Source organism: Fistularia commersonii, chromosome 16 (assembly GCF_037954325.1).
Source record: "Fistularia commersonii isolate RoL2024-O1a breed Wild chromosome 16, RoL_Fcom_v1.0, whole genome shotgun sequence".
Taxonomy (NCBI): Eukaryota; Metazoa; Chordata; class Actinopteri; order Syngnathiformes; family Fistulariidae; genus Fistularia; species Fistularia commersonii.
This window is the reverse complement of record NC_141299.1, coordinates 4,540,020-4,568,014: the sequence shown is the minus strand read 5'-3', so window position 1 is coordinate 4,568,014 and position 27,995 is coordinate 4,540,020. Positions and strand designations below refer to the sequence as shown.

At 39.1% G+C, this 27,995-nt stretch overlaps 1 protein-coding gene across 1 annotated transcript; it reads right to left on the bottom strand.

The window, feature by feature from the left end:
- Position 1: 1 nt before the first annotated feature.
- On the bottom strand, positions 2-27,897 carry sh3rf1 (SH3 domain containing ring finger 1). The gene is made up of 12 exons (XM_086161452.1): positions 27,648-27,897; positions 26,268-26,776; positions 13,506-13,781; positions 12,882-12,977; positions 11,651-11,956; positions 9,555-9,665; positions 5,761-5,888; positions 4,884-5,054; positions 3,916-4,199; positions 3,496-3,815; positions 2,729-3,072; positions 2-2,588 (listed from the first exon to the last, which is right to left on the bottom strand). The coding sequence occupies exons 2-12, from the start codon at positions 26,649-26,651 to the stop codon at positions 2,420-2,422; spliced, it is 2,589 nt and encodes an 862-aa protein (XP_086017578.1). The 5' UTR covers positions 26,652-26,776; positions 27,648-27,897; the 3' UTR covers positions 2-2,419.
- Positions 27,898-27,995: the final 98 nt, after the last annotated feature.

The window sequence follows — 27,995 nt, the reverse complement described above, 5'->3', positions numbered from 1 at the left end:
ATCTCCTGCTTCTGAGGCAGTTATGGAAACCATTAGCTTTTATTGTTATAGAGACTCTTAAAAATGTGCTATTCCCTCAAATGCTTAAGAATGTCATTTTTCACATACAACACTTGTGTCTCATAGGTTGATTTCATTTCCCCCATTTTCCCACAAAGAACATTACTACTGGCAAAAAAAGACTTTCAACATGTCATGTTGAAAATCTCTAAGTTTCAACAATACAAGCTTAAGTTGCAATGAGTTTGAATACCTGGAAATAAAATTTAGTAACTACTGAATCTGTGCAGCCTATGCATGACAATTACAAATACAAACTCATGATTGATATCCTTAAGAGGGTGCACAGTTTCACAGATGTGTGCACCTGTGTTGGCTTTCAGTCTGTTCTGAGTTAAAGGCTTACCAGTGAAAAAAAAAAAAACATATATTCAGGAGGACCAGTTTAGCCTAGAGCTGGAAGTTGGTGTGGTGATTGCCAAGACAACGATGCAATATCAATATTGGGTTAGTTCTACAAAAGTACCAACTGGGATAGACAAAAAAAGGCCCTATCAGTGATTTGTACCATTCTAATCCTAATCCTTTCGCACATTTAAAATATACTACAACATATTCCAGCAGTCAGTTACACAGCGGTCCCCCATGACTAACAATAAAACAAAAGTGGAAACTCTGAATCCAATTCAGTGTTTAAATCCATTTTCTAGATGAAATATTCTATGTGGTACAATTCATTGATTGCATGTGTCTGACCTCCAAGTAAAAATTTAATGTTGCATTAACTGGGCAAGAGGGGTCAGACTATACGATGCATCTTTTTACCTTAAGGGAATTTTCATTAATTCATCAGGTGCATTCTTGAGTGAAAAGAATGAAATGGCAGAATTAAATACAGAAATATTGAATAAAACAAGGTAATTTTCTTTCTTCTTTCATAAAACATCAGGCTTTTGTCTTAACAAGCACCAAAATTACAAACAAATGCCTCAAATCATAAGAATCTTACAGTAATTCAAGTAAAGACTACATTTAACAGAAAAAACTTGCGGAGATGCACTATACCAATACGACAAATGCAAACACAAATTTGAAAAAAGGGGAGGGTGGTCCCAAAGTGATCGATATTAATAAATCTTTCCTAAAAGAACAGATATATACTTCACAAGATTTCCTGTGAAATAGTAAAATGATATGTTACTTCAGGCCTTGTGTCCTTCGGTTAGTGCCTTAGCTATCTTTAGATGTCACATTGGGAATCAGTCATGGTGTAAAAAATGCTGAGAACCAATTTTAAGGATGACTATCTTTTTCTAGGGCAGTTGCATTACAGACTGTCATGTGTAAAACTGTGGAATTTGTAACAACCATAAATATACACAGAATATAGTCTGGTGTATAACTGCAGAGTCAGGTCACTCTCATGATGTAGAACTTCGTCTGGATTGTGGTCAGGAGAGCAGCTACTATGGCCAGTAAATACAAAAGTACAAAATAAGCAATATTTGACTGCTGAGGCTACTGGAGTGTATTTTCACATACTAAAAGGCATGGCCATTTGTGCAACACATTTATTGCCACTATGTCTCTTGCTGATAGCTTTGCTGATCACTTGCAAATCCCAGATTACTGAAGGTAAAAGTTCTGAGCCACAGTGGAGGCCTGTGAATGGCTCACACATTTTGGATGTGCGAAGTTCACATGGCTGTGAAATGTTCCAGGGGTACTCGAATGTGCAATAGTTTTTTTCTTTTTTTCTTTTTGATCCCCTGGTTTAGGTTACGTCTTTGAGCAGTGGGAGTATCTGATTTGTTCCTTGAAATGCCACACTGCTCTTTTACACTGGTTTGCTGCATTTGAGACACCTTATCTTACCTTGAGGTGACACTTTGAAATAGAAACTATCAGCAGTTTGATAAAAAGGAATACATGATGTGGTCAAAATCACATAAGGCATGTGCCAGCTTAACCTCAATGTGTTGAGAGTACAAAAAGGTCAATCTAGGAAATAAATTAGAATGTGTAACATATCTATAGCAACAGTTCATATTGGTTGTTTAAGGACTAATCATCTTTGTGATCTTATGTACAATAAAGTGAAGTACAGTACAAGGCACACATTAAACAACTGAATTTGATGCAAAGATATAAATAACCCCGGGTTGTGTGCTCTTATCTGACTCTGTTCACTGTGCTTTCAGTGACAATATATCTTGTTCTCCGCAGCTCTATGCCCCTCACATATGCCATTACCGGTTTCTTCCAGTGATAGCAACAGTCGGATCTAAGAACATTAGAGTGATCATCCTGGTCCTGCCCCGATGACCCTATGAAGGCTGACTGGTTTGGTTTTATCAGTGACAGGCTGTGGTGGGCTAGTTTGGTATCAGCAAGGTCTTGGTGGAGGTAACCATGCTTGTTAGATACTGTCTACAAAGCTGCCAGGAAACAGTCCGGTCCTGCCGTTCCTCTGTAGCGTGCCTTTGAACCATCCATCTTCTCTCTTTCTGTGAACAAACACAATGTCTCCCTCCTTGAGTTCCAGCTCTGCCTCGCTCTGGGGAGGATATGAGACTACAACTCGGTACCTGGGGTGGGTTAAAAGAGGCATAATCAGTGAATGAAGGGTAGTACAACAATGATGTGATAGGTCTGGATTCTAGTACATATAGTTTTACACTTGCTATGTGAAATAAGACGTGATGGGGCAATATTAACAGCAGGTTACCTCTCACATATGATGGGCCGTGCATCATGTTGAGATAAGAGAGAGCACGGCTGGCGAGGTGGTGGAGCGATAGGAACACATGCATCCAAGGGAGTGGTCTTCCGATTGGAGGAGTCAGGGACCAAAGAGGAGGATGATGAAGAGGCAGAAGCAACAGCAGCAGGAGGTTCAGGTTCCGGGCAGCTGAGAGAGCCAGAGGGAGAGGACGTATCAGGTCCCACCGCACCTTGCAGCATCTCTCCAGCAGCAGCCAGTTCTGTCTCCAGTGTAGGGGATGAGGGGGGTGAAGGACGAGACTTCTTCTTATTGGATGATAACAGCTTTAGAAGACTTTTCTTTTCTTTCTAAAAACAAGACAGAAAAAACTGATTGTTATGCCTGCAATCATGAGTCACAAGTGATTTTCAAAATCAGACAGTTAATTTCAAGTGCCTAAACATAATTTCTCCTGCCACTGTGGCAGGAGAAATTCCTTTTATACTGACATGCCATAAATTGTGGAAAAAAAATTGTAGTATAAGAAAAAGGGGAGGACAAAGAATTAGTCCGTAGACATTTCATCAATGTACTGACAATGAGACTCTTCGAACAGCATTATTACTTTTCTAGATTGAAAAAAAAAACACTACCAGCTGATATAAGACACTTAATGAGTACATGAAGCACACATCAAATATGCTTAAGTCGGTAATAAAGCATGTACTTGCACATCAATACTAAACTAACAAACGGCTAAATGAACTCAACAGAACTTAGACATTTCCCACCTTCATGTCCTTGTCCAGTCGGCAGGGGACAGCCCCACTGTTTGTTGTGGGATTAAGAGCGGAACCATTTCCACCACCAACAGGCACAGTTAGGACAGGTACAGGTCTCAAAGCATCACCTTCCAAAGATGCAGCACTAACGTTGGGTGGTGTTAAGGAGGCAGCAGCACAGCCCAGGGCCACTCCGACGCGGGAGCAGCCTTGAGAAGAACTAGAGGAGGGTTGTGGACACACTGCAAGGTGTGGGAGATAGGTCACGGGAATTGCAGACTGGATAGGTGTCACTGCTGCTGTAGGCCGGTCCTGATTGTGACATGCAGCTGCAAACAGCATTTAAAATGTAGAATTTAAAGGTCACATTCATTAACAACATAAAATATGTAACAACAGCAGTAACCCCTCTCCTTTCAGTGGACTTACCTGTCCTAACTGCATTGCGAGCCTGATTCACAGTCATCTGGGAGCTGACATGTAAAGGGGCTTTGGGCTGCTGGCCAGTGGCTGTTTGAGCAGTTGTTACCACAGCTGAAGGTTGAGGGCTGGCAGCTACAGAGCCAGAGCACACAGGGGGGGGTTTGTTGAAGTCAGTACCTGCAACAATAGCCCCAAGAGGGGCAGACGAGGGACTGACAATAGTGATCCCTCTACCAGCTTGACTGCAAAGACTCATGGGCACTTTGGCTGTGTTGCTCCCTGACGCTGTCCTGAGAGCAAGCAAAGATGGAGAGCAGTGAAACAAAAACATGAGAGGTAAACAGAAAAAAATGATAAAAAAATGACTGTGATTTGAAACTCTTCTAGTCCAGAATGTTGTTGAAGCAAGACATACAAGCTTATTTCATCTATCTTCATGCTGACACATAACCTTGCTAATTAATGTCTAACCTATAAATGTATGAAACACTGTCACAACCCGTTAGGCAACTAATATCTGGGAAATGTGGAATTTCAACTAGAAAAATGCCCCAAAGAGGTAAAGGAAATCCCCATGGCATTCTCTTCCCTACCCCTACCTTACTCTTTGTGCCAGTTTGTAGCTTTTTCCTTGGCATTTGTATGTTTCTTGTTGAGTTGTATTGTTACTATGGTAGTGTTTCTTTGTCTTGAGCAACCAATTGACTTCGGAAATCAATTTGATTACAGATACAATCTGCTGTTGTTGGTACATTACATTAGTGATTTTAAACTTGATTTGTCCCTTTTAGATGAACACAAAAAAATACATTTAGATTATATGGTGATTAAAATTTAGACTAAGCTCAAGCACAAGATATAAAGTGAAAGCAAGGTTTGCTGATTTCATAACAAAAGGAATTAAAATTCAATCAGCTGTACGAACCTACAAATGATAGAATGTGTGATGATGAGAACAGCACAATATGACTAACCTGCTGACTGGACTCATGTAGTTCCCAGGAAATACTCCTATCTTTCCAGTGTGCATGGAGGTACCCTTGAACCAGCCGTCCTGACAGCGTTCCAGCACCAGAAACATCTCCCCCTTCCGTAGCTCCAGCTCATCCTCCTTACGGGGAGTGTATGGGAACATTGCCACATAACTAGATCCAGAAAGAACACCACACACAATTTAATCCAGCATGAAAAACAGGAGTTTATTATTTTGTACAGCATGAAATTTGTTCTGGATTCATTTGCCTGTCTTGTTCTTCATCTGTTATCATCTGTTCTGAGACCCTCAAGCAGAGACATCGCCCTTTGACCCAGAGAAAATCAGCTCTGGATGACAAAACAATTTGTGGGTCATCTCTCGACAGCAGTGCAAAAGAAGGCCTGGAATGGCATCCAGCAAGATAGGGGTCTCAGCTGTGATGTTTTTATTCCGCTTTCATTGTTGTCAGGGGAAAAGGAGCATAAATGCCTCAGAGTCTGACATCCATGCACAAGGAGACACAGACGACTGTGGGAGAGCAGGCATGTGCGCGTCTAATTCTTGTCAGGTGTTAGGTGTCTTGGGATGAATAATGAAGTGTGAGGTGGTCATATGTCAAGGGGTGACAATGAGGACCTCCAATAGTACCCGGGGGACTGTCACTCACAGGCTTTAACCCTATCACCTGGACATGAGCTCACACATTGCTGCCTCACACAGACAGCTTGGGGGGTTACAGACAAGCAAGGCTTCCCTCTCTGAACTAACTATGCACATGAAAGGCATGGGCCACCAATGTGCAAACTGTCTCTGACATTTCATTGTACATTAAAGAAGACTGCATATTTTTGTGTGGGACTGTTTTTACAACTCACACTGTGGGTCTTTGTCTCCCACTTTGGTCGCTTATGCTGGGGGAGGGTCTCTGCCCAGCAGCCAATGAATAGGCAGCTCCACCAACAGTGGATTGTGGGGGAGGTGGTGGGGGTGGTGGGAGAGTATCCTGCGAAAAAAATGAACACGGAATATGAACAGAAAAAAAATATTGAATATTCTCATTGAACATTGCAATTTCAAAATAGTCAGTCACTGCCCTCAAATGGCGCTAAAGGACTGGGGTATACTTCTGTGACACAAGAAGTCAGCAGAGATTCAAAAGAAGTCAGTGTACGTTGCATAACTGAGGAGTCTAGTTTGTTTGGTAACAACAAAGAGAAAAAAGAAAGAGAGAGATCATGTGTCATGTGGATTATTCCCTTAAGTTTGCCAGTACTGAGGGAGTCTGGCTCTAGTTGGCAGATACTTTTTGTCCTTGATTTCTCCTCGCAGCTGAGAATTTCCTTTTTCTGCTTGCTTGTTTGTTGCTAGGAGACCACATAGAGACATGAGATCCATTTCAGTATTTAATTGGGACCATATGAAGAAAAAAAAAAAAGGAAAAAGAAAAAACAACTTGTCAACAGTCACACTTTACAGGAAACCTCAAATAAACCATGAGTGGATTCATCTTGGCTCACTTTCTTTCCTTTTGATGTCTATTATCAAAAAGTGACTGCAGAGGTAAAGTTACAAGTTCAGCAGGATGGAATGGGTGGAGGAAAGTTTTAGGGGTACTGTGCGATGGAAGACTAGAATGAAAAGGTGTACAAAACAGTGGTGTGACCAGCCATGCTGTATGGTCTAGAAACAGTGACATTGACGAAAAGACAGGAGGCAGAGCTGGAGATCGCGGAGATGAAAATGTTGAGGTTCTCTTGTGACGAGGATGGATAGGATCAGGAATGATCAGAGGGACAGCACGTTAGATGTTTTGAAGAGAAGGTCAGAGAAGCCAGACCGAGATGGCTCGATCATGCAGAGGAGGGATATTGAATGCATTGGTAGATGGATGCGGGAATTGAAGCTGCCAGATAGGAGGTCTTGAGCAAACGTGTCAAACTCAAGGTTCACGGGCTATAACCAGCCTGCGACAGGATCATCTTTGGCCCACAGGACAACATTTAACAACTATCAGAGCTCCTTCATTGATGCGACACACAAGGAGAAAGGGGTGCCAAACGCGCCAGTATGTGATGCATGAAAATGTGTCGTCGAAAAATTAGAAAAAAACATTTGACCCTTATCCAGGTTTGTCGAAATATGACGGAAAGGGGGCGCCTAATGCATCAGTATGTGACACAGAGGGGAGGCTTCACCATTCGGCAGGCGGTTAACACAATGGAATGAGAATGTGTTGCTTATGGAGCAATAAGAAATAAATGCAATAGATTTTTCTTGTATTTAATGTTGTTGTTTATCGGCAACAACTTAGAAGCTTTGTCAGTACAAGGTTTTGGATTAGACTAGAGAGCATCAGTGCAGAAAACGGAGCTGAAATAGATTTCCTTTTTGTACTTTTTTCTTGGTACCACAAGGTACGTTGGATTTTTCTTTAAAGGAAATTCTTTTTTGGCAGTAGAAAAATGTTTTCATTAGTAATGCTGCTGCAGATAGAGCCATAAGAAATTGTTGCAACTGATTTTTAATTTATTTAATGTTTAATGTATTTTAATAGACAATAATTTAAAATCTTTGTTAGTCTCATGGTCAATATGTGCAATAAGTTCATTTATAGAAGTTTTTCACAAAACACTGAACCCCTCCAGCCCTCGACTTGTACTGATTTTTACATTTTGGCCCACTGTGTATTTGAGTTTGACACCCCTGGTCTAGAAGAAGACCAAAGGGAAGATTTATGGACGCAGTGAGAGAGGATATGAAGTTAGTTGGTGTGAGAGAGGAGGATACAGTGAATAGGGTTAGATGGAGGAGGTTGATTGGTTGTGGCAACCCCTGAAGGGAAGAGCCAAAAGGAAAAGAAGAAGATTATAAACTGACTGCAGCTTTTGACACAGAGCTAGCAATCACTGTATGAAAACATGATTTTGAAAAGAGAAAGAGGACCAACAATTTCTGAACAGTTGTCTTCTACACTGTTTTTATTCAAGAGTGTTGGGCTAAAGAAACCTAACTGTTAAATTAAGCGACATAAAGCACATGGCATCGACATTCTTGCAAAACAAAAAGACCAAATGAGTGCACACTGCATTATAATGATGCCAAAGACAAAATGAGCAAGTCTTTCAAAGCTCAGGTCTGCCAGCATTGAGCAGCAGAGTAATAGCTTCCATGACACAATGGGGGAGGAGAGTCGCACTCAGACGCCTCACCCTGTGGTATGTGTACAGGCTTATGTGTATGTGAGTGTCGATGTGCGTTTCGGTTCACTGCTGACGGTTGAGCTGAGGTAATTAGGCTGCCTGCAGGCTAGAGAAATCATCTGTACAAAAACATCATGTAGAGTTCCCTAGTGAAGCGGAGAGCTCAACCTTTTGTGTGCACATTCCTGCTCATTCAGAAACTCCATGTCAGAACATACACATAGACAGACAGGAAGTATGCATGCTGCTTTGTGTAGACTGAGGAGACCTCAAGACAATTTTAATTCCACTGATGTTTTTCCTCAACATAACATAAAGATGTAATTTGCTATTTAGGTATTGACCCTACTGATCATGGATGAGTCCACTTTTTTTAACATGTAATATTAAAGCAAAGGTATGTATGTAAACATAAAACATGTATTTTTTATTTCCAATGTTGGAAGGGTCAATGTAAAAACCTTTAACAAGCATGTGCAGTCTGCATCTCAACAGTATTGCCACTGTGTGGACCACCTGTAATTCAAGCTTCGGTGGGCAGAAGTTATTTCACAGGACATCTTTTGATTAGCTTTTTTGCTTTGTTCATTACCAATCATAAGAAAATGATTAACTAATCATTTCATTTTCCTTTTTTTGAAATTCATTGTTGGCCTTGCATATTAATTCATGTATCACTGTTTTGAGTAAAAGCATTTTCAATTTATTTGACGAAAGTGTGAAGACATTTTGACCACTGGCAGGCCAGTTAGTGGGATATATAGGGCAGCCAGTGACCTTTTTTGGTCCTCATTTGATGCATTGGACTTTGAAAATCAACAAGCGTAAGGATGTCACTGACTTTTAAGGGCCAAATTGTGGTGGGTTGAAAACTGCAGCTCCTATGCAGGTCTTCAGTGGTTTATATCTTCCAAAATGTATCCAAAAAAGGAAAACTGGCGAATCAGCGACAAGGTCCTATGTCACCAAGGCTCACTGATGCAGGTAGGAGGAGAGGACTATCCAGAGACATCTGAACCATTGTGAAAGTATTTTTGCTCAAACTGTCATTGCTAGTTCTGTGCATTTATGTATGGGGCTATGTAGCTGCAGACTGGTCACAGTGTTTATGTCCGTGTTATGAAAGAGATCCAATGGGCCACACAAGTCAGCTGGTCAACATGTTATGGCTGAACTGTGTATATACTTTGATAAAAGGCAAAATAACTATGTTTAGGCAATACCAAACTTGTTTGAAAGGGAAGAAAACGATTATTATCAATATATAAGCATCACCATGCTTGGTGCGTAAATCTGGCTAAACCTTGTGTGTGCATTTTACACAAGCACATACTGTACATCACAATATAAATAAAATTTGACTTTAAACACTATATAAGCGCGCACGCGCGCACACACACACAAAGACAAATAATTTACTTGGTCTTGTCCTATTTTCTAAGATTAAGACGTAGAGACAATTCACATACCACAGGGACTGGTGTGTAGCTTGTCTCTGAGGGAAATGTGAAGACCGTTGCTGTAGTAACAGGACTACTTGGAGGTGGGGTCACAATTAGCCCAGTTGTGCAAATGTGTACCTGTTAACAGAAGGAATAGTGGACCATCAAACATTACCTCCTTCTTAAACTAATATGCTGGACAATTTAGTCAAATATGGAAACACATTGAAATGAATAATAATAATACAAAACCATCATCTCCATTTTATGGTGGAAAGGAGTGTCTCCTGCTCCTGTGTGAAAATGTATTCTCAACAGCAATATAGTCATGTACCTTTCTGTCCCAGTAACTTGGCCATAACTACAATGATTATCTAATGACTTGATTGGTAACCTTAAATCAGCCGACCAACAGAGACAAGATTTCATTGGCCAAACAGAGAGGTGCTTTCCCCAGCAAGTCATCCATGTGAGTCATGAGGGTGTCCTGGTAACAAGACCATACTGTTGGACACACAATATCTCCCTGTAGCCTCTGGTCTCTCTTCATGCATGACTGCTCCCTACAGAGCAACCTCGCAAAAGGTGAACTGTACAGAAGACAGAGAAATATCAGACTCTGCCTTCAGTGCTCCATTATCTATTGTGTGATGGCTGTGCCAACAGACAGCTTGGAATAAATGTGCTCAAAAATGACAATAGTTGTCACTTATCTGTTAAAATCGCTGTGATGATTAAATAAAACATTATGTAAAATATTCCTAACAATAGATCATTAAATTTCCTTGATAATGCTTGATGTTGTTCTGAATGTCTGTAGATAGTGGGAGTGTCCATTTCCAAGACAGACAACTCAGCCCCCGAGGCAACTAAGGCTTGCCTTTGTTGTCTTTTTGTCTGTGTATTATAAAGAGAGAAGATGAGTAGAGGTAAAGGGGATAGAAGTGCCATGCATGTATTGACTTGAGCCTATTGTATTTGTTTTCAGACTTGTCTCTTGATAAATCAGGCATAATGCTATCATAAGAGCTATCACTTTAAAAACACTGATCAAAAAGTTTATTCCCAGCAATTTGGTGGGAAAGTCCAAAGTCATTAAAGGCCTGATAAAAGGGTCTTGTGGGTACACATCTTTGGTGTAAAAAAAAAAAAATTAAAAAAAATCAATCTAGATCCAAAGGTTTTGGTTTTAAAGAATTAGACATGAATCTTAAGGTCTGCCTTGCTTGACATGCAAACATTTCCAATCTTGGAACAAATAAAGAATCACAGAAGATGAAAGCGTCTGATTGACGCTTGAAGAAGATGAGAGCTGATTTGGGACATTAGGTGAATAGTAGTTTGAACGTGCTAAAATAGTGAAGCGTTGTTAAGAAGCTTTAACAAAAAATCCCAAATTATACATTTTCAGGTACAAACTGGCACTACAAGTGCAAACTTACAAAACCCTTATAAAAACTGCAACTGAGATAAAATATCAGTTCTTTTTGAATAGCTGTGTGGTGGCTTATTTTGAAAATGATTACTTAATGTGTTCATTTTTAAGAAATGAAACAAATCTGATAATGAGGAAGTCTCCCCTTTCAAGCAGCTGGCAGCCATAAAGCAGCAAGCTGTTGTCATGTCATGGTTAGCATGGTAACTTTGAGCGCTAGGCTACAGTGGCTTTTGCAGAAAAGTGGAGACATGCATCCATGGTTTCAAATGTTGGGTGAGGCAATGGTCTGTTTGGTATGACGTGGAAAACGTCATACCAAATGACCATACCATACCATACCATACCAAAATGAGATATAGCCACAGTTCTTTTTTTACTTGCTTGATTTCTGGGCTGTGTATTTTATCTATGTTCTGTTTCGCAGAGGATAAATTGATCAGCTATGCAAACTTTCATTTTAACTTAAGGCCATTTTATTGAAACATGCCAAATTGTGGCAAATGGTTAAAAAAAAACAAACAATACGAGCACACAGCGCATGTTTAGAGGGAAAACTAACAGCATGCTGTAAATGAACACGGGGTGTTCATTCATCCCTTCGCAAAAGAGAGGCTTAATTTAAGTCAAGTACTTAGCACATCACTTAGATGATGGATGTTCTGTTTCTTTTTATTAATTTTCTTACTTGTGAAGGTGCACTGCAAGACAGCCCGCCACTGATCTCTCCAATTCGAGCAGCTGCTGTGGGGTTGCTGGAGCTGATAAGAACAGGCCCACTAATCTCCATTGAGTGGCGTTGGGGTGGGGGAGCTAACATAGGTTTGTGGGACATGGTGAGAGAGGTGAAGGAATGTCGCTTCTTGCTGTTCTTCTTCTCCCCTGTCCGCTGGGCACCATTGCTCTGGGGCCCTGAGGATGCACCCTCACCAGAGTCTCCATTAGAGTCGGATGGCTTGTCCAACTCTATAAGCTGCCGAGCTGCAGAGTTGAACTAATGGGGAGAAAAATGGTCATCGGAAATTGAAGAGGGAGGAAAACTAGACAATAAAACTGGGGACAAAAATAAGATAATTAAAATGCACTAGAAAACCAGCTGTTTCTAGTCCACAGAGATAGTAGGGACTCTGTATAATCCATTAAACATCACCTTGGGACATATTACCCTTGAGGAACTGGTGTTTGGAAGCCTACTAAGACACAACAAGCTTTATGACCCTTTAAAGGCGCTTTAATGTGTGACTTTAACTAAAAATCAAAGGAGGAACACTAAAATAAGGTACCAGTTAATCACAGGGTGCTCTTCCTCACTGTCACACTTTGCCCCGAGCAGCAACCCCTTCTAAAGACATAAAAGCTGAAGTGTTTGACTCCAATCTACTACAGGACCTGTGCAGGTTAGTCTCCGGCATGTAACCACACCGAGTCAAACCTTAAGGCATAAAAGCAAAATACCTGACTAAAAACCTTTACATCACTACGTTTAAGACTGCCTTCAACACTAACTATAGTGTACCATAAATTTAAAAAAAAAAAAAAGGGAAAAATATTTCCCTAAGGCAATGGCTAAACAAAATCTAAACAAAATTTGTTGGAAAACAAAATAATCATAATGTCAATTTTTTTTTTACATGTGTGCATTAGTTAACTTGTCACGACCAGCAAGGCTTGTCATACTTAAACTGTGAACACAATAATCAGTTGGTTTTTTTTTTAAAACAGACAGTACATTTTGAGTCAAACGCAATTTAGATTTACCCTAACTTTTACTTATTTTCATAAAATCTGGGTAAAATTAGGTATCGACTGCATAATAACAAATAGCTGGGAAAAATTATAAACTGCATAACAAGAGTTCCAGTGGGAATTATTGATTAGGGATGTTGTACATTTAAAGAATATTCCAGTTTTTTGCTCACCTCAACATATGAGATGGGAAAAATTCCAATTTTATCTCCCAGCATTCCCTCTGCCCAGTTTTCATCCACTCTGCGGATCACAGTAAGGATGTCATCCTGAAATACATGAGAGTAGGAAGATCGTAATGAAGAATATTGCACATCAAGTCTTGTTATTTGGGTAACAACAAAAATGTAGTCACAATATTTGTAAAAGGGTACATGCTTGAAAGCTAAATAAAACAGGCCTGATGAATGATACTGTTTAGAAAGCTATTTTCTGAGTATTTTACAACTGATGGGCATATAAATCCATCTACTTATAATAGAGCTGCACATACAATACACCAGGACAATCAATTTATTAGACCATACCAAATTCTATTAGTGATAGACATATTAATGAATTAGGTGATTAAGCTCTTAGCTCTATGTGGCATTCTTTCTCTCAAGCTTAACTAGTTGTTTATTGTGAGTCCGTGTTCTAAATCTAAAACACTTCTATGACAATTAATTAAAAATACCGACATTCAAACAAACAAAACATCTTGGAAAAAAATGAAAGCTTTAAATGTGGTGTAATAGTTTAGAAGTCTAAAATAGTGTAATAGAATAGAAGTTTAAAAACGAGCCAGTGAGTCCCACCTTAGAAAAGGGCAGGCAATCCTTGTCTGCCTCCTTATCTTTCAGCTCAAAGTCATAGAGAGCTTTGCACTGAGGTGGTGGCTGTGGCAGTGGCTTAATGACCTGCACGAAGTTGGTGGGAAAAAAGCCATGAACTCCACCCATCTCCCCGTGGTACCAGTTTTCGTCCACTTGCCGGCGCAGGATAATGATATCGCCCTTGCTGAACTTGAGGTCTCCTGGTTCCTTGCCATCATAGTTGTAGAGTGCCTTGGCACAAGGAAGCTGCGGTACACCCTAAAACAGTGACAGGCATGCAAAGATAAAATGAATAGATGCAACACTTAAGTCCATCCCAACTGAAACAATAATAAATAACTTTGCACAACACAGTGCAAGACCCAGGAATGGAAAACAAATAGAATCAAGGTGCAAAAAAAAAAAAAAAAAAAAAAAAAAGTTATGACATTAAGTCTGTTTTCATCCTGAATCAATTAAAAGGGACCAGTCACACACACACACACACACACACACACACACACACACACACACACACACACACACACACACACACACACACACACACACACACACACACACACACACACACACACACACACACACACACACACACACACACACACACACACACACACACACACACACACACACACACACACTTGAAGGCACCTTTATATGTAAGAGGTTTTAAAAAAAAAAAAAAAAAAACAAGAGTATTGTGTTCAAAATTTAAGTATGACAAGCCTTGCAGGTTGTGACAAGTTGACTAATGCTTTTATAAGGCACAGGGACCATTGCCTTTCTTTTGCAGTTGTTGTTTTTTTCAGGCTGCTAAAAGAGACCTAAAAGGCCTACTCAGGAGATGACAACCAAAACAGCGAGTGGAAAGGGGTGTGCATGGATGGAGAAACATCAATGTTCCCCATTTAGGATGAGTGTTTATAAGGAAGACTTTAGTTCAAACCAAAGCCCACCATTTGTCCCAGAGCTTCTGGATAATATCCTCGGCAGTGATCAGAATCATAAACACAACCAACTGACTTGATTTCAACTTTGAAAGGGACGCAATAAAAGGAAGGCATAAAGTTATAAAGAAAAATGGCAGACAAATGAGGTGGAGAGAGACGGGTTAAATCTGAAAGTGGAACTGGCTCTGCAGTCTTGTTAAAGGCTAATGAACCGTTTAAAGGCTCAGAGGAGAATAAAAGTACAGAATGAGTCGTGATGGTGAGCCAGGGTGACATTACCCTGCTGCAGAGAATCACACAGTCTGAAGCACAGAGCCAATTGGTTCTGTAGGTCCAGCCCATGGAGTGGGACCAGTGGGAGGAGGGGTATTGCAGCCCCCTATACACAGCATTGGACCTCAGCCTCCTTTCAGGGGAAAACAGGCTTTTGAGCACACCCAGGCCTGGCAGGGACTTTCATGAATGCAAATGATGGAGGAAGCTCTGCCATTTTTGTTTCAAATGACAAAACAGATTCAGGCCACACAAAACAAATGGGATCTAATTACATGGTAAATATGAAATGCTTGTCTCCTTAAAACTGAAAAGTCCCTAAGTGCTTGTTTGTACACCAAGGTCAAGGCCTATAATAAAACCTTTTAAGTACGAGCACAATGTCCTAAGTCAGCACTACTGCTGATTTGCTTGGGAAATACTGTACACAAAACTGAAGTGTAATATGTTCTGAACTGTAATATGTTCTCTCTAATACCTAAAAAATTGTGGTAAAAAGGCAAGATTCATGAGTGTTTATCTAAATTGGATGTCAATCAATCAAATGATTATTTACATATATGTACGTACATGCAGAGACGCAATACATAAAATCGATAAAAAAAAGTCCACTTAAGGTCAAACTACAAACATTCAGATAGGGAAATTAAAAGCATCTGGCAGTACCCTGTAATTACCTCCTATGGCAACATAAGCTGATGTTACTATAAAGAACGTTAAGAAGAGCGATGTCCAACTAAACTAACTCATTACTTTACATCAATGTCAATGAAAAATCACTGTGGAAATACAGTTTTTAAGTCATTATAAGAAACTTGTCCATTGCAATTTTCTTAACCAACATAGATTTCTGACTTTATAAAATGTTATCTGTCTACAACTGATAGAGCTCCAAAATTGCTTGTTAGGAAGCCATCTCACTGAAGTGTAGTTAGAAGCAGAAAAGATATAAAAGACAAAATTTTATTTTAATGCAACCTTTTTCTCAACCTAATTTTATTTTCATCATCACAAATCACATATTGAAGACTGTAACTATGACATGAGATTATGAATTAGAAAAAACAAGCTCTCAGAACTAATTTCATATTTCAAATGCTCAGAGATCTCTAAAATTAAAGAATGTTGTATCAAAATACACTTTGAGTACTGTCCAAAATTTTGCATGCCAGTAAAAACTTTCTCCCACATGTATGTTCATGAAATTGTAATCATCAATCAATTCAGAAGTGTAATCTAATTGTGATACTTGAAGACATAGACATTCTGATCCAACAACTATACTACCAAGGAAAGGAAAAAATACATCTTGCTCCCATTTATGTATTAAGATAGGATAATCTGAAGGATAGTGACTGTCCAAGAAAAATAGAGCTCTTTAAAAATTGATAAATAAGCACTAAGCAAGAATATGGTGCTACAGGAGAATGGTGAAATGGGAACGATTTTTCTTACAGCTTACCTTTATACAGTAATGTTTAGGAGCCATTTGACTCTGGTATTAATAGGGTTCCAGTGATCAGTAAAACAATTTAATACTCATATTGTGATCCTCCGGGGCATTGAGTTGTCTTAGATATATTCCCCTCTTGCCAAACAATTTTTTTGGTATTTTGGTGAGGTAATTTTTGCTCTGTCATCAGTTCAAAGGTTCTGAGAAACCAGAGTAGACATAAACCTTAGACCTCATGTCTAAGTGCGAGACACATCTACACTTCCATATGCACACCTTCAAGCTTTCTACAGGATGTGCACAATTAGCAGGGGCACAACAAACAAAAATGTATGTGCATATGGGGCATGAGGGGTTTATATACGAACATCTATTGAAAATTCCCCACGGTGGGACAATTAAAGGCACATTCTATTTTTATCCTATTCTAATTTCTTTTGATGTCATGGCAGATGTTCCTTATAAAAGTAAGGTGTCCTGTTGGTCAGTAGACCAAATGCATTTGTATTAAATGTTACTGAACATCTTGGCAAAATCAACGACTCTGGATAAGTGAGGGTTAGGGGACCTCAACTCCACTAACGCTGCTTTATTATGAATAGATTCCAAATGGCAAGTTTAATGGCCACTGTATATCAGGCTTCTTTTAGCTTTCTGAGCCAGAGGTTTCCTGATTCAGAAGACAGTATGTGGACAACAGACATTCACACAGATGTAGAAAAAAAGTTTTGAAATAGAAAAGAAATTGTGTAAGACGAAAACTGCTAATAAAATGGCAAAATTGTTAATGATTGATTGTATTCAAGGTGTATTCCAAGTAAGGCTTTTTACTACTCTCAATGTAAAATTAGGAGATACTCTTATAAAAAAAAGAAAACCTTCACATACTATCAGCCTGTATCAAGGATACTTAAAGATTTGCCAATCCCTTCATACGAGAACCTTGTAACATAAGCCTACTCATCTGAAGTTGTTTACTCTTGGTCTGCGACAGAACTATTATTATCCCTGTTTCTATAGAAACTCTACAAAGAAGCATATTTAGGGCTCTTTATAAGTCTTTTGACAGTGTAGTGAAGCGAATGAGAGACAGTCGGTCAGTGTCCAGCTCATGTCCTATCTAAGGAGAGGGTGTGGTGATAAAGTCCATGTTGTTAACTGGCTACCTCTTCAAATACATAACTGACATTAAATATGCATTCTGGAAAATAGCTGTTTGCCTTCCTGCCAAGAATTGCTAAACACATGAAACGGAAAGGTTTGCATGTGTTTTTCCTAGGGAATGGTTTAAAGAGTGTAATTGATACCCATGAGCACAATAAATGTGCGTCAACAAACCAAGTAATTCAGATTTTTTTAAAAAAAACAAGACAAAAAGATGATAAATAATAAAATATTTGTAAGTAATCAAGTCTTTTTCAAAATCAACAGCGGTATTCAGCCGCCGCATGAAGTTTAGTCAGTAAATCATGTTATTAGAGTTAGAGGTCCATATTGGATTTACAGGATTCATGCAGCAACTCATGTTTATTTGTCATGTACATCTTGAATAAACTTTCCTCGTTAAATACGGTGTCATGTTGAAGTTTGCTTGACAGCTATATGTTAAACCACTCCAGATAATGACGAAGAAACCTATTTAAGTTTGATGATTAAATTACTCCTTTAACAATTTTTGACTAATTTTTACAATTGTTTTGGTTATACCTTACTTAAAAATAAATAATTGAATTATCATCAGAAGTGAAAGGGATACAGCAATAAACAGAATCCATTTGGTTAACATGATGAATCATTTAGCTACCTCAGTGCATTTTATAACAAAGTGCAACAATCTATTCAAGCTTTCAAAACATTTTCTGTCTTACATCTCCGTGAGCATGTTTGTTTTCCTCTCAACATAGCAAATGAGGCTCTGCATTAGTGTACAGGCACGAAAACAACCAAAAGGAGTCTGGAGGCCAGATGGAAACCTGGATCATGTGTAAGAAGAAAAAAACAAGAGTTTTTCAAAAAGCCCACTAAACACTCCCTTTGTTCTTCCATATCCATCAATGTTCCTAGGTCAATGAACAAATTACTACAAGCAACATTGTCTTCTACTAACCCTAAGCAGCAGCCACAAAAGCTACACCTTTGAGTAACCATTAACTGACCCCACCAACATACAGTTTTATTGCCCATTTCTGACCTTTAGCTGTAATTCTGGGGGTGTTCACAGGAAACAAGGTTGCGGACTATGACCGAAGCCATTCTCCTTGGAGTCAGGGTACAAAACCAAGTGTTGCCAAGTATACAATCTGTGAGTTCATGAGGAATTCTGCCTTGAGAAAAAGGTGCCATGTTGCATGTCTGATTCAAAAGCTGAAAACAGAACTCTTAAGATTGGTGCCAGTTCACACATTGGGATGAACTGTACTCACAGGAACCAACTCACATTTCAGAACAGACAGTGCTAGTAAGATAGAAGCAAGCACTATGAAACCGAAAGACAAAAAAATAAGAAAGAAAGAAAATAAATAAATAAATCAACAAGAAGAAACTCAGGTATACTATAATTATAATCTGGTTGCGAAGACAATTAAGATCAGAGTAATGTTTCGCCAAATATTTTGTGTGCTTGATTAGTATCAAGAGAGGTATAAGACTAAAAAAGTTAGCTATTAGCTGGTATCTAAGTTACAGAGGGATGACTTCACAAATGTCACAGTATCTGTGTATAGAGTACCAGTCAATACGAGCTGAATACTAAGTATTTCCTCACATTACACTCCACTGTGCTGGTGAAAGCATGCAGTGTCTATGGCCTTTTGTTCATCTTAGTCATTCAGTAAGAGCCACCTGCTCTACTCTGGCTGACTTCAATTTGCGTGGAGTGTTGAAAGTCATAGTTGATAGGGAACAGGACATGATGTATATGCCAAACTTATACTAAAAAAAGAAAACATACTGAACCCATTTCAGTATTTCCATTTTGTTATGTCAACTTTGCTTTTCTATATCTGATTGCATTTTATTTGTCATGCGTGAACGACATTTTAGGATAATCAAATTGGAGAGGATCCTGGGAACTGCATGGCATTGTCCACTGCTAAGTCAGCAATCATATTTGATAACCAGTTTACAGAACACCATTTCATTGTGATGTATAAATGACATAAAGATGTCTTATGTTAAATCTCAAACCAGTGGACAACTTAAAAAACAATCTTGTATTGGCTGGAATTTGTATGCCTCTCTGGTGGACAAACAAAGCCAGGATATTGACCCAGTGCTGGCAAGGGACTGAGTTACAAACACTGTATCTGTTCTAAGATTCAACAAGATGCACAGCACTGACCATTTTTTCACTTTATAAAGAAAGTGTTAGTGTGTTTACTCATTCCATCTTCAATTATGCCCAGATTCAACATGTACCTGATAGGTTTCATTGTATTCCACAGAGTGCTAACTGAGGCATCACATGCGGAAGTTTCATAGGGCAAGCATGTAGACCTTAAGAGTTTGGGCCCTTTTTTTTTTTTTCTCAGGGGTACACTCTTACACGTGATATAATTCATTTTATATTGTGTTAGTTTGCTCTGATAGAGGGCTCAGGCTTTTTCAGTCCATTTTGTGAAGACTGGGCATATTTCATAGGCCTACAAAAACTTTGCAATAGTGGGTAATTCTGCTGACATGACACAGCTGCAGCTACCAACTCCAAATTAAAAGTGATATAAATCTGGGACGCATAAGCTATAAGAGTTAGTTCCCGTAAAAAGTTTCAAATGGATCTAAATGGGCCCAGGTACTAATCGGCCTTTACTTCAAACAATCAGCATGACATGACACCATTTTGTCTTCAATGAATATAAAAACATGAGGGCTGGTGACAATGTGCACTTTTAAATTATAAATCAAGTCTATCACTCATTAAAAATATATATATATTGCCCTAGTTTCAAGCATTTTTGTGTAAAACAAAGCCAAAAGCACACTTGCTGGTAATCACTGTTGTTATGATTGGAAAGGTAAGGACATACTGTGAGTCAATAATCAGTACTTGAGGTGGGTATTTGTGTAATAAAGAAAACATGTTCCGGCTGTATCCAACCTCCAGACCCCGTCTTTGTCAGCACTCTTCCCCGTTCAAGTCAACATAAATAATTGACCACACACCATTAGCCAGAGACCCTGCAGATGTGGACTCAATAAGTACGCAAGCTTTCATTAAAATATTTCTCGATTTTGCGTAATTTCTTTGAAGAAGGAAAAAAAAATTATTTTTTAACCACAAAGTACAAAGTAAATAAAAAAAAACTCAGTACATGTCCCATAAATATCTTGCAGGATTGCAATGGTATTCTTCCCCAAAATCAACTGTAATGAAACTTGTTGAAGGAAATATGAGATGAGATGATGAGAACAACTTTATTCTCCATTTATATTATATTATATTATATATTATATATTCTCCATTTATTGAACAAACACGTCTATGTGTTGATCCCCGGGAGTACCGGTGATTATGGATATATTTGTCAAGAATTGGCACATTGAACAAACTGGACGTTCAAAATGTTTTTCTATTAGCAATACAGGAAACACATTGTAATTCAAACTCAAGCTAAACATCTCTATCATGGGTTAGGGTTAGGGTTAGGGTTAGCTTAAGAAAGATATTTGAAGAGAACTTTTAACACACACATGCACGCGCACACACACAGTATTTTTTTTCCAAACCAAGATGGAGGTCTACAACAACAGATTGCTAACATATAAGCAAGAGGAAACTGCAGTTGTAGTCACTGCTGCCCTAAGCTACATGAAGAGATCGGACACCTGAAAATGAAACTCAAGCAAATATTGATGCCTTAGGGATGGGAATGTTGCACATAACATACCAACAATCAAACGGCCCATGGATGACCATCTCTGGCCCACCAATCACAACATAGGGTGAGAGGTCAAACTGGTCTTGTAAAGACAGGCAGGTAATAAGGGCATCTTGGGAATAGGGAAGGAACACAATGGAACAAAGTGTTTCAAACAGCTGAAATAACAGTCACAGGAATAAATTCCTCAGAAAACATTCATAAAACAATATGGCTGGTAAATAACTAACATACCAATACATATATTGAAAGAAAAAAGGGTTGTAAATTCCAAATTCCATCAATCTCAGACATTGATAATTGGGTTCAAAATTGATTGGGGAAGAAATCGGTTTTGACCTGGACTATGAACACAAAAACAGATCTTCTAATGCCCACTTCACCTGGAAAAATTTTAAAAACTAAGCTCTTAACTACTTTCTGAAACAAATCAATGTGACAGATGGTGTAGAAGATCATGACAAAAGAAATGGACATAAGTCTCAGGCAAATGTGATCATTTGGCTGGTAAACAACCCATGGGCATTATAACTGCTCCATTACAACATCACTTTTTTTAAGGCAAGAGATATGGGGTTAGACAAGCACAAAAGCATGTCTTACAAAAGTGATAGTGTATACATATTAAGTACATGACAATACTCCATAAGCGTTTGCTAAGTCTGAATTTGAGCAAGTGGTACAAGATTACACATGCCTAATGTTTAGAGGGGAAACAATGACCTCCGACTACACACAAAATTCCTCAGAAACACAAACAAACCCTAACAAAAACATCCTACCACTGTCTAGGGAAAGAGGTTAGATTGGACTCAACACAACAAGTAGAAACTTTACTAAATATGTTTGGGCTACAGGGTCTTGAAAGCAAAAATAGATTAAGACAACCACACACCCTGCACCGGGAGCTGAGCTACCCAACAATGTGGGGGCAACCAAAGCTGAGCCTAAAGTCACATGATTTGGTCTTTTGAACTTTTTCCTGGCCATTACGTAAACCCCCACACAGATGATTGTAATTTCCCACAGAATAATACAACACTTGCTCATTCACTATATGTTTTACAAAACCCTGACGGACCTTAAGGAATGTGAAATCTCCAAATAGCTGTATAGGGTGATGCATGTTTTTTTTATGTATGGATGTTAACAGATTGACATGCTGCCAGTCCGTCAACATTCCCTACCTCTTGGCCAGCAAGACACAAAAGCTGTCAATTTCTAAAACAATTGAAAAATTCTACAAACATTTTTAATTCTAAGTTAATGATTAGACAATTCGCCAACTTCTATGTACTTTATACATACTTCAGAGATCAACGAAGTCATGAACCATACAATTCAACCTGACACTGAACCAAAAAGAAAAACAATTGTCTGATACTACTAATCCTATAGCTTAAAAAGTATCAGAGAAATCCTTAATGGTAAACAGATAGATGCATATGTCGGTGCACGAAATAAGTGTTTTTTGTTTCGCTAGAATGAGAGTCAGCAGTCAGCAGTATAGGTACAGCAGGGAGCAGTGCCGACTCGCTGTCTAATAAAGCTCTAATCTCATTAGACATTTAACAGGCTCGAGTCTGGATTTAGACAGCATGTCGGGAGGTGGTACACAGCAGAAATATGGGTGAAAAAAAACAGTGTTTTTCAGTGCTTCTTAATACAAAATTCCAGGTGGCTCCAAAATCCCTGACATGCAATGTCCAGAAGGTCACTGCTACTTATAGTTCGCCATGGGAAATACAGAGGCTATTGAAAAGGGCTAGTACATTTAGAGAGCAGGAGTGACTAACCAAAAATTCCCAGTGGAAAGCAATAGGCAAGTGTTTGCCAATATGTGGGCAGCATGAGGGTGTAATGATGGGGTTCTGTCACACAGACAGAGGTCAGCCAGCCTGCCGAGAGGAAAGGCTTCAACAACAATCTGATGTCATCAAAGAAAGCTACTGTGAATCACTGACCTCAGAGAAGTAAGATGAACAAGTGTTTCAATATTTACCTCTCTGTATGGAACCCAATGCATATATTTCTACTTTTCTATCAATCAGAAAGAAATTGTTAAACAGGATTAAGCATCCAGTTGTCTATGGGTCACTTTAACCCTTAAACAAAAGATTTATTTTTTTGCTCCACATAATCACCTGAATAAAGGTGTTACTTTATACTGTATGCAAATTAAATTATCATGGGATCAACATGATCAATTCCCCAAAGGACAAAAGATGCCTAGTTAATAGGAAGGCAATCCAGAGGTTGAAAGGGGGTGATATGAAAAGAAAAAGCTTTTAGAATCATACTGCTGGATGTGAAGCAAATTAAAAAAAAAATATCTGATGCTAACAGGAAACTTTGTATGCTTCATTGCCAAAGACCAATGAGGACACAATGGCCTAGTTCAGTCCCTAAAAGCTTAACCAACAATAGTGTTTATCTTATTTCTCATGAACATACAAAATACCAGTCACAGCAGAGCAGACATATAAGGAGACCAGTATTACAAATAATAGCTAATTAAAATTAAAACAAAATGATAAATGGCATAACCTTTGACAATATTATCATTATTAAAAGAAGAACAATATATTTTAGAGCATTTCTTGTATGTTAGATATCCAAATAATTCACTCCCCAAAGAGTAAAAAAAAAAAAACAAAGAGAAACAAAATAGTAGCAGTCTTACATTAAGGCACAACTCTGTTGGAGGTCAGTAGGGATACTAGTACACCTCTCTGGAGGACAACAATGGTCACCCTATCAAATTCCTCTCCCCTCATCTTCTTTGGCCCTGACCCCTGACCACAATGACTTGTGAACCCTGATCTTCCACGTCCAGACAGCTCACAGCCAATACCTCACAGCCTTCTGTTCCCACTCCATGTAAAAATACTGTTATGAGTCAATTATGAGAAAAAAGCAAGACAAAACACTCATGTAACCGAGCACCATGAATGTGAGTCATCCACCTGAATGTGAAAGGCCAGACAAGCACAGAACATTAAAGCAAAGCTTTTTATTACCTCACCAAAGCAAACCAGAGCAGAATGTCGAACAACTGCTGCTGACAGTGCAAGGTTACTCACTTAACATTTGTGCCTTTTGGTCATGACACCTTTCACTTAACACTCTTCAGCTTTTTTTTTTTACTTACCATACAAAGATAATCTCTTTAGGCCATTCCACATGTGTTGGTCAGTCTTTGAGATCACAGGGCACCAGAGACAAAACCCTGTTGTGCATCTGTTAGGCAGACCCCCCCCCCCCCCCCCCCCCACACACACACACACACAAACACACACACACGCACACACAGCCATTTTTCTGGCCATAACATGAATCAGAGGTGGAACCTAGCTTGGACAAGCGTATTACACCAAAGGAGCTGGATCCAGCCCTGCGATACTCCCACATTTCAAGGGAAAGACAACTTACAAAAAAGAAGTGGGACTTAAGAGTGTCACCCAGGAGCAGTGAAGCGAGCAGTCCCCATGGAGCTCTGGCCAGAGATCAGGCTAGCCAATCAGCAAGTGCTTTGATCCCAGTCTTTTATGCTCAGAAATTGTTACACCTGCAAGACTCGGCCATTTCTTGTTCCCCACCATTAGCAAACTCTTCTGGGACAGCAAGACAACACAAGGAAACCACCATCAGTCAAAACCTCAGCAATCTTCCACGTAGCTGGAGGCTATAAAATGTACAACGTTTGAACTGTTAATAACTGTGCACATAAACCATAACATTGTGTGTATAAATGGAGGAGCATTGTTTATAGCCAAAAATAAGCAGGCATAATCTCTGAAATGTCTTCATCTTCATCTCCACTGAGTAGGCTTTTCAGATCTTTAGGGGAATTCCAAAATACCCAAAGTACTTAGAAATTAGACTGAAACTCTAAATCTGTGATATAGTAAATAAACAAGGAGATTATTACCCTGATAAAAAATATACACCAATGTCTATGATCTTCATACCTGCATGGCTGGTTATACATAATCTGATTATTGACATTCTGATGACTCAATTTAGAACTCATGGCATCTTTTCATCTCCAGCTTGAAGCATTGGGTCAATGATGTGTTCACATATTTTACCTTAATCTATTTTGGGCTAATTTTCTAACAAGCAGTAAACACATTATTCACATCAAATTTATCAAGGTTAATATTCATTCAAATCATTATTAGGATATTTTAACAATTCCTGAGTGATTATTTTCTGCACTGAACTGTGTCAACATATTATCCCCTTTAAAAGATTAATCTCAAATGAGTCACATAGACTTAATTCCCCACTGGTTAGTCCGACCTAGTCTAAGGAAGTAATGCTTTCATATACATTTCATAATTCACATGACAGCTGTTAATGTGGTAGTATCAAGCCTGTGAAAACAGTTATCCCAGATAATAATACCTTTCAACGTGAGTAAACCATAAGGTTAAATCAAAAAATATTGTACTTCAAACAGAACCACAAGTTTTGACTTTCCCACAGGAGGGAAGTCATAAAACAGCACCATAAATAAGGGTATTGGTTCAGTGAATGGCAAAAAACACAAGTTGTAAGCATAACAATCTCATTATGACTCAGCATCTCCATTCCTTTTGTATTTTCACCCACAAATAAACACAAAAGCACTGATACTCAAGATAAGGAAATTCTTTTAGCCCCACATTGGGGAAAATTCCATATGAGTTGCTAGAAAGAGCAGTGTAAGTAAATGCACTTTTATTTCTTAATTTTGAGGGCTTTCAAGGAAATATTTCTGCTTCTAAAAGCTTCTTATTTTATCATTTTTGTTGGTTTCTTTGAGAAAGCATAATATGTTACGCCCCCTTAGAGGTCTACTCCGAATTTCTCAAGCACATTAACAAACAACACTGCAGCATATATAGGGATTGCATGAAAGCCTTGGCAATGATGGCAGCAGTTACCTCCTTATGGAAAACGTCAAGCTGCAGTTAATGCAGAGAGGAATAATTTCTTGGTTCAATTATCAAGTGATCTAAATTACTGCCATTGGGAATAATCAGCAATTAGTCAACTAGCTGGTATTTAGATAAGTTATCTCAGAGAAGGAATAACTGATAATATAGCGCTTTGCATCCTAGGATTTCCAATGTACTGTTTCCAATTGGACATAAATAAGAAACAAGTTAACTAATCCCTTTTCAGTAAAGATGAATATACTAACCCTGACAAGCGTGCTCTTAGCCTGAGCTCGTTGGGGTTGGGCCCCTGGTGTGCCCTGGTCCCTAATTCCACCGCCGTGAACCCTGGCCATGGCTCCAGATGTGCCGTTTGTAGAAACTCCTGCTCCGGGACCAGCCCTTCTTGGCCTTTGTTTGATTCCATCCAGCAAGCGCACAAGGAGGATGTTGCTTGGGAGTTCATCCACAGCACACTCCACCAGTGTTCTGCATTCTGGACAGCGCAACTCTCCCCGAGACCCTAAGATGCCCTGGAGGCATCGGCGGCAAAATGTGTGTTGACATGGAAGAACCTTTGCTGAAGCATCCAGGCGCTCCAAACAAACCGGGCACTCTAGCAAATCCAGCAATACTGACTCATCCATCATCTGTATGTTCCTCTGTCTGTATTTCAGCACAAAAGCATGATTTAATTGAGGTTTCTGTCTAGAAGCAGGACAAAAGCTCTTATGTCACTCCCATGCCTTAGCTATGGCCATGGCACCTGCATCAGCTGCAAAAAAGAAAAGGTAAAGAGGTGAAAATTAATCATATCTACGCAGTGATACAGATATGATCACATTGTACATGAAGAATAAATCTCACCATAATAAACGCAATATTTGAGTAGCCACGGTAAATAATAAAGCCAAACGACCTGGTTGTTTTTCAAAGAACATGAGCTTTAGACCAGTGTAAATCTAATTAAGTCAATCGGGGATAACTACACCGGTGTTTATTCTCAAACACAATCTCCGATCCTCTAAATTTGCACAGTTAGCACGCATGTACGAAAAGTGGCAGCTACGGCAATGCAGCAGCGAGGAGTGAAATGCTTTGATTTTTCTCTAAAGGGGAGCGTAGGAATTCTAGAAAAGGAGAGAAAAAGTGTCAAAATACAGTAATCTCCCGGATATTGATTCGTAGTCTATCGAGCTGAGTCTGGATGGGCTGTCTTGTTCTCGTTTCTATCGCAAAAAGTAATGGTTATTCACTGTCAAGCTAAGCAGTAGAGTAAATTAGCGTCGACGCAATTATTGAGGGGGGGGAAAAGTTATTATTGCGTAACTTCTCCTAACCGAACGAAACGTGTGCCGTTACTTGGTTTACTCTTGATTAGACTTGCTTGTTCGGCCCAGACGAATCTTCTTTTTATCAAAAGACGACGGAGCCGCTAGTTTAGCGTAAATTTAAGAAGTTTTGCTAGCCGAAATGATCCGACAGCGAGGCGGGTAACGTTAATGTAAATACTGGTAACTGTCCGGAGTAAACTAATTCTTGAATTTAAGCACTCAAACAAAATAGAAGACATACACCAGAGGACACAAAGTTGTTATTTAAAACACAGTTCCGCTCATCTTTAAAGTAATTACACTTTAGCTTACCTCGTCCAACACCGGACTCCTCCTCTTGTTGCCTCCCTATCTTCCAGTTCTTGCTAACGTTACTAGTTAGCAGGCTACCTGTAATCTAACAACGACTTTTTTTGGGGTTAAACAAAGGCTATTGTTCCAAAAACCTAGTTTCTTTGAAGTCGTCCGGTGGGTATTTAAAAAATACCTCTGTCAAATGCTTGAATTAAGCCAAACATGATAAGAACACAAGAGAGGGGAGAGTACTCAAACTGTGCTGAGCGCCATGCTAATAATTCTGAACTGCTGGACAGTGTTGCTAGAAACAAGCAGAGGGGGAGGGAATACGGGGTGGGTTTCTTATTCTATGTTGACGGGAGG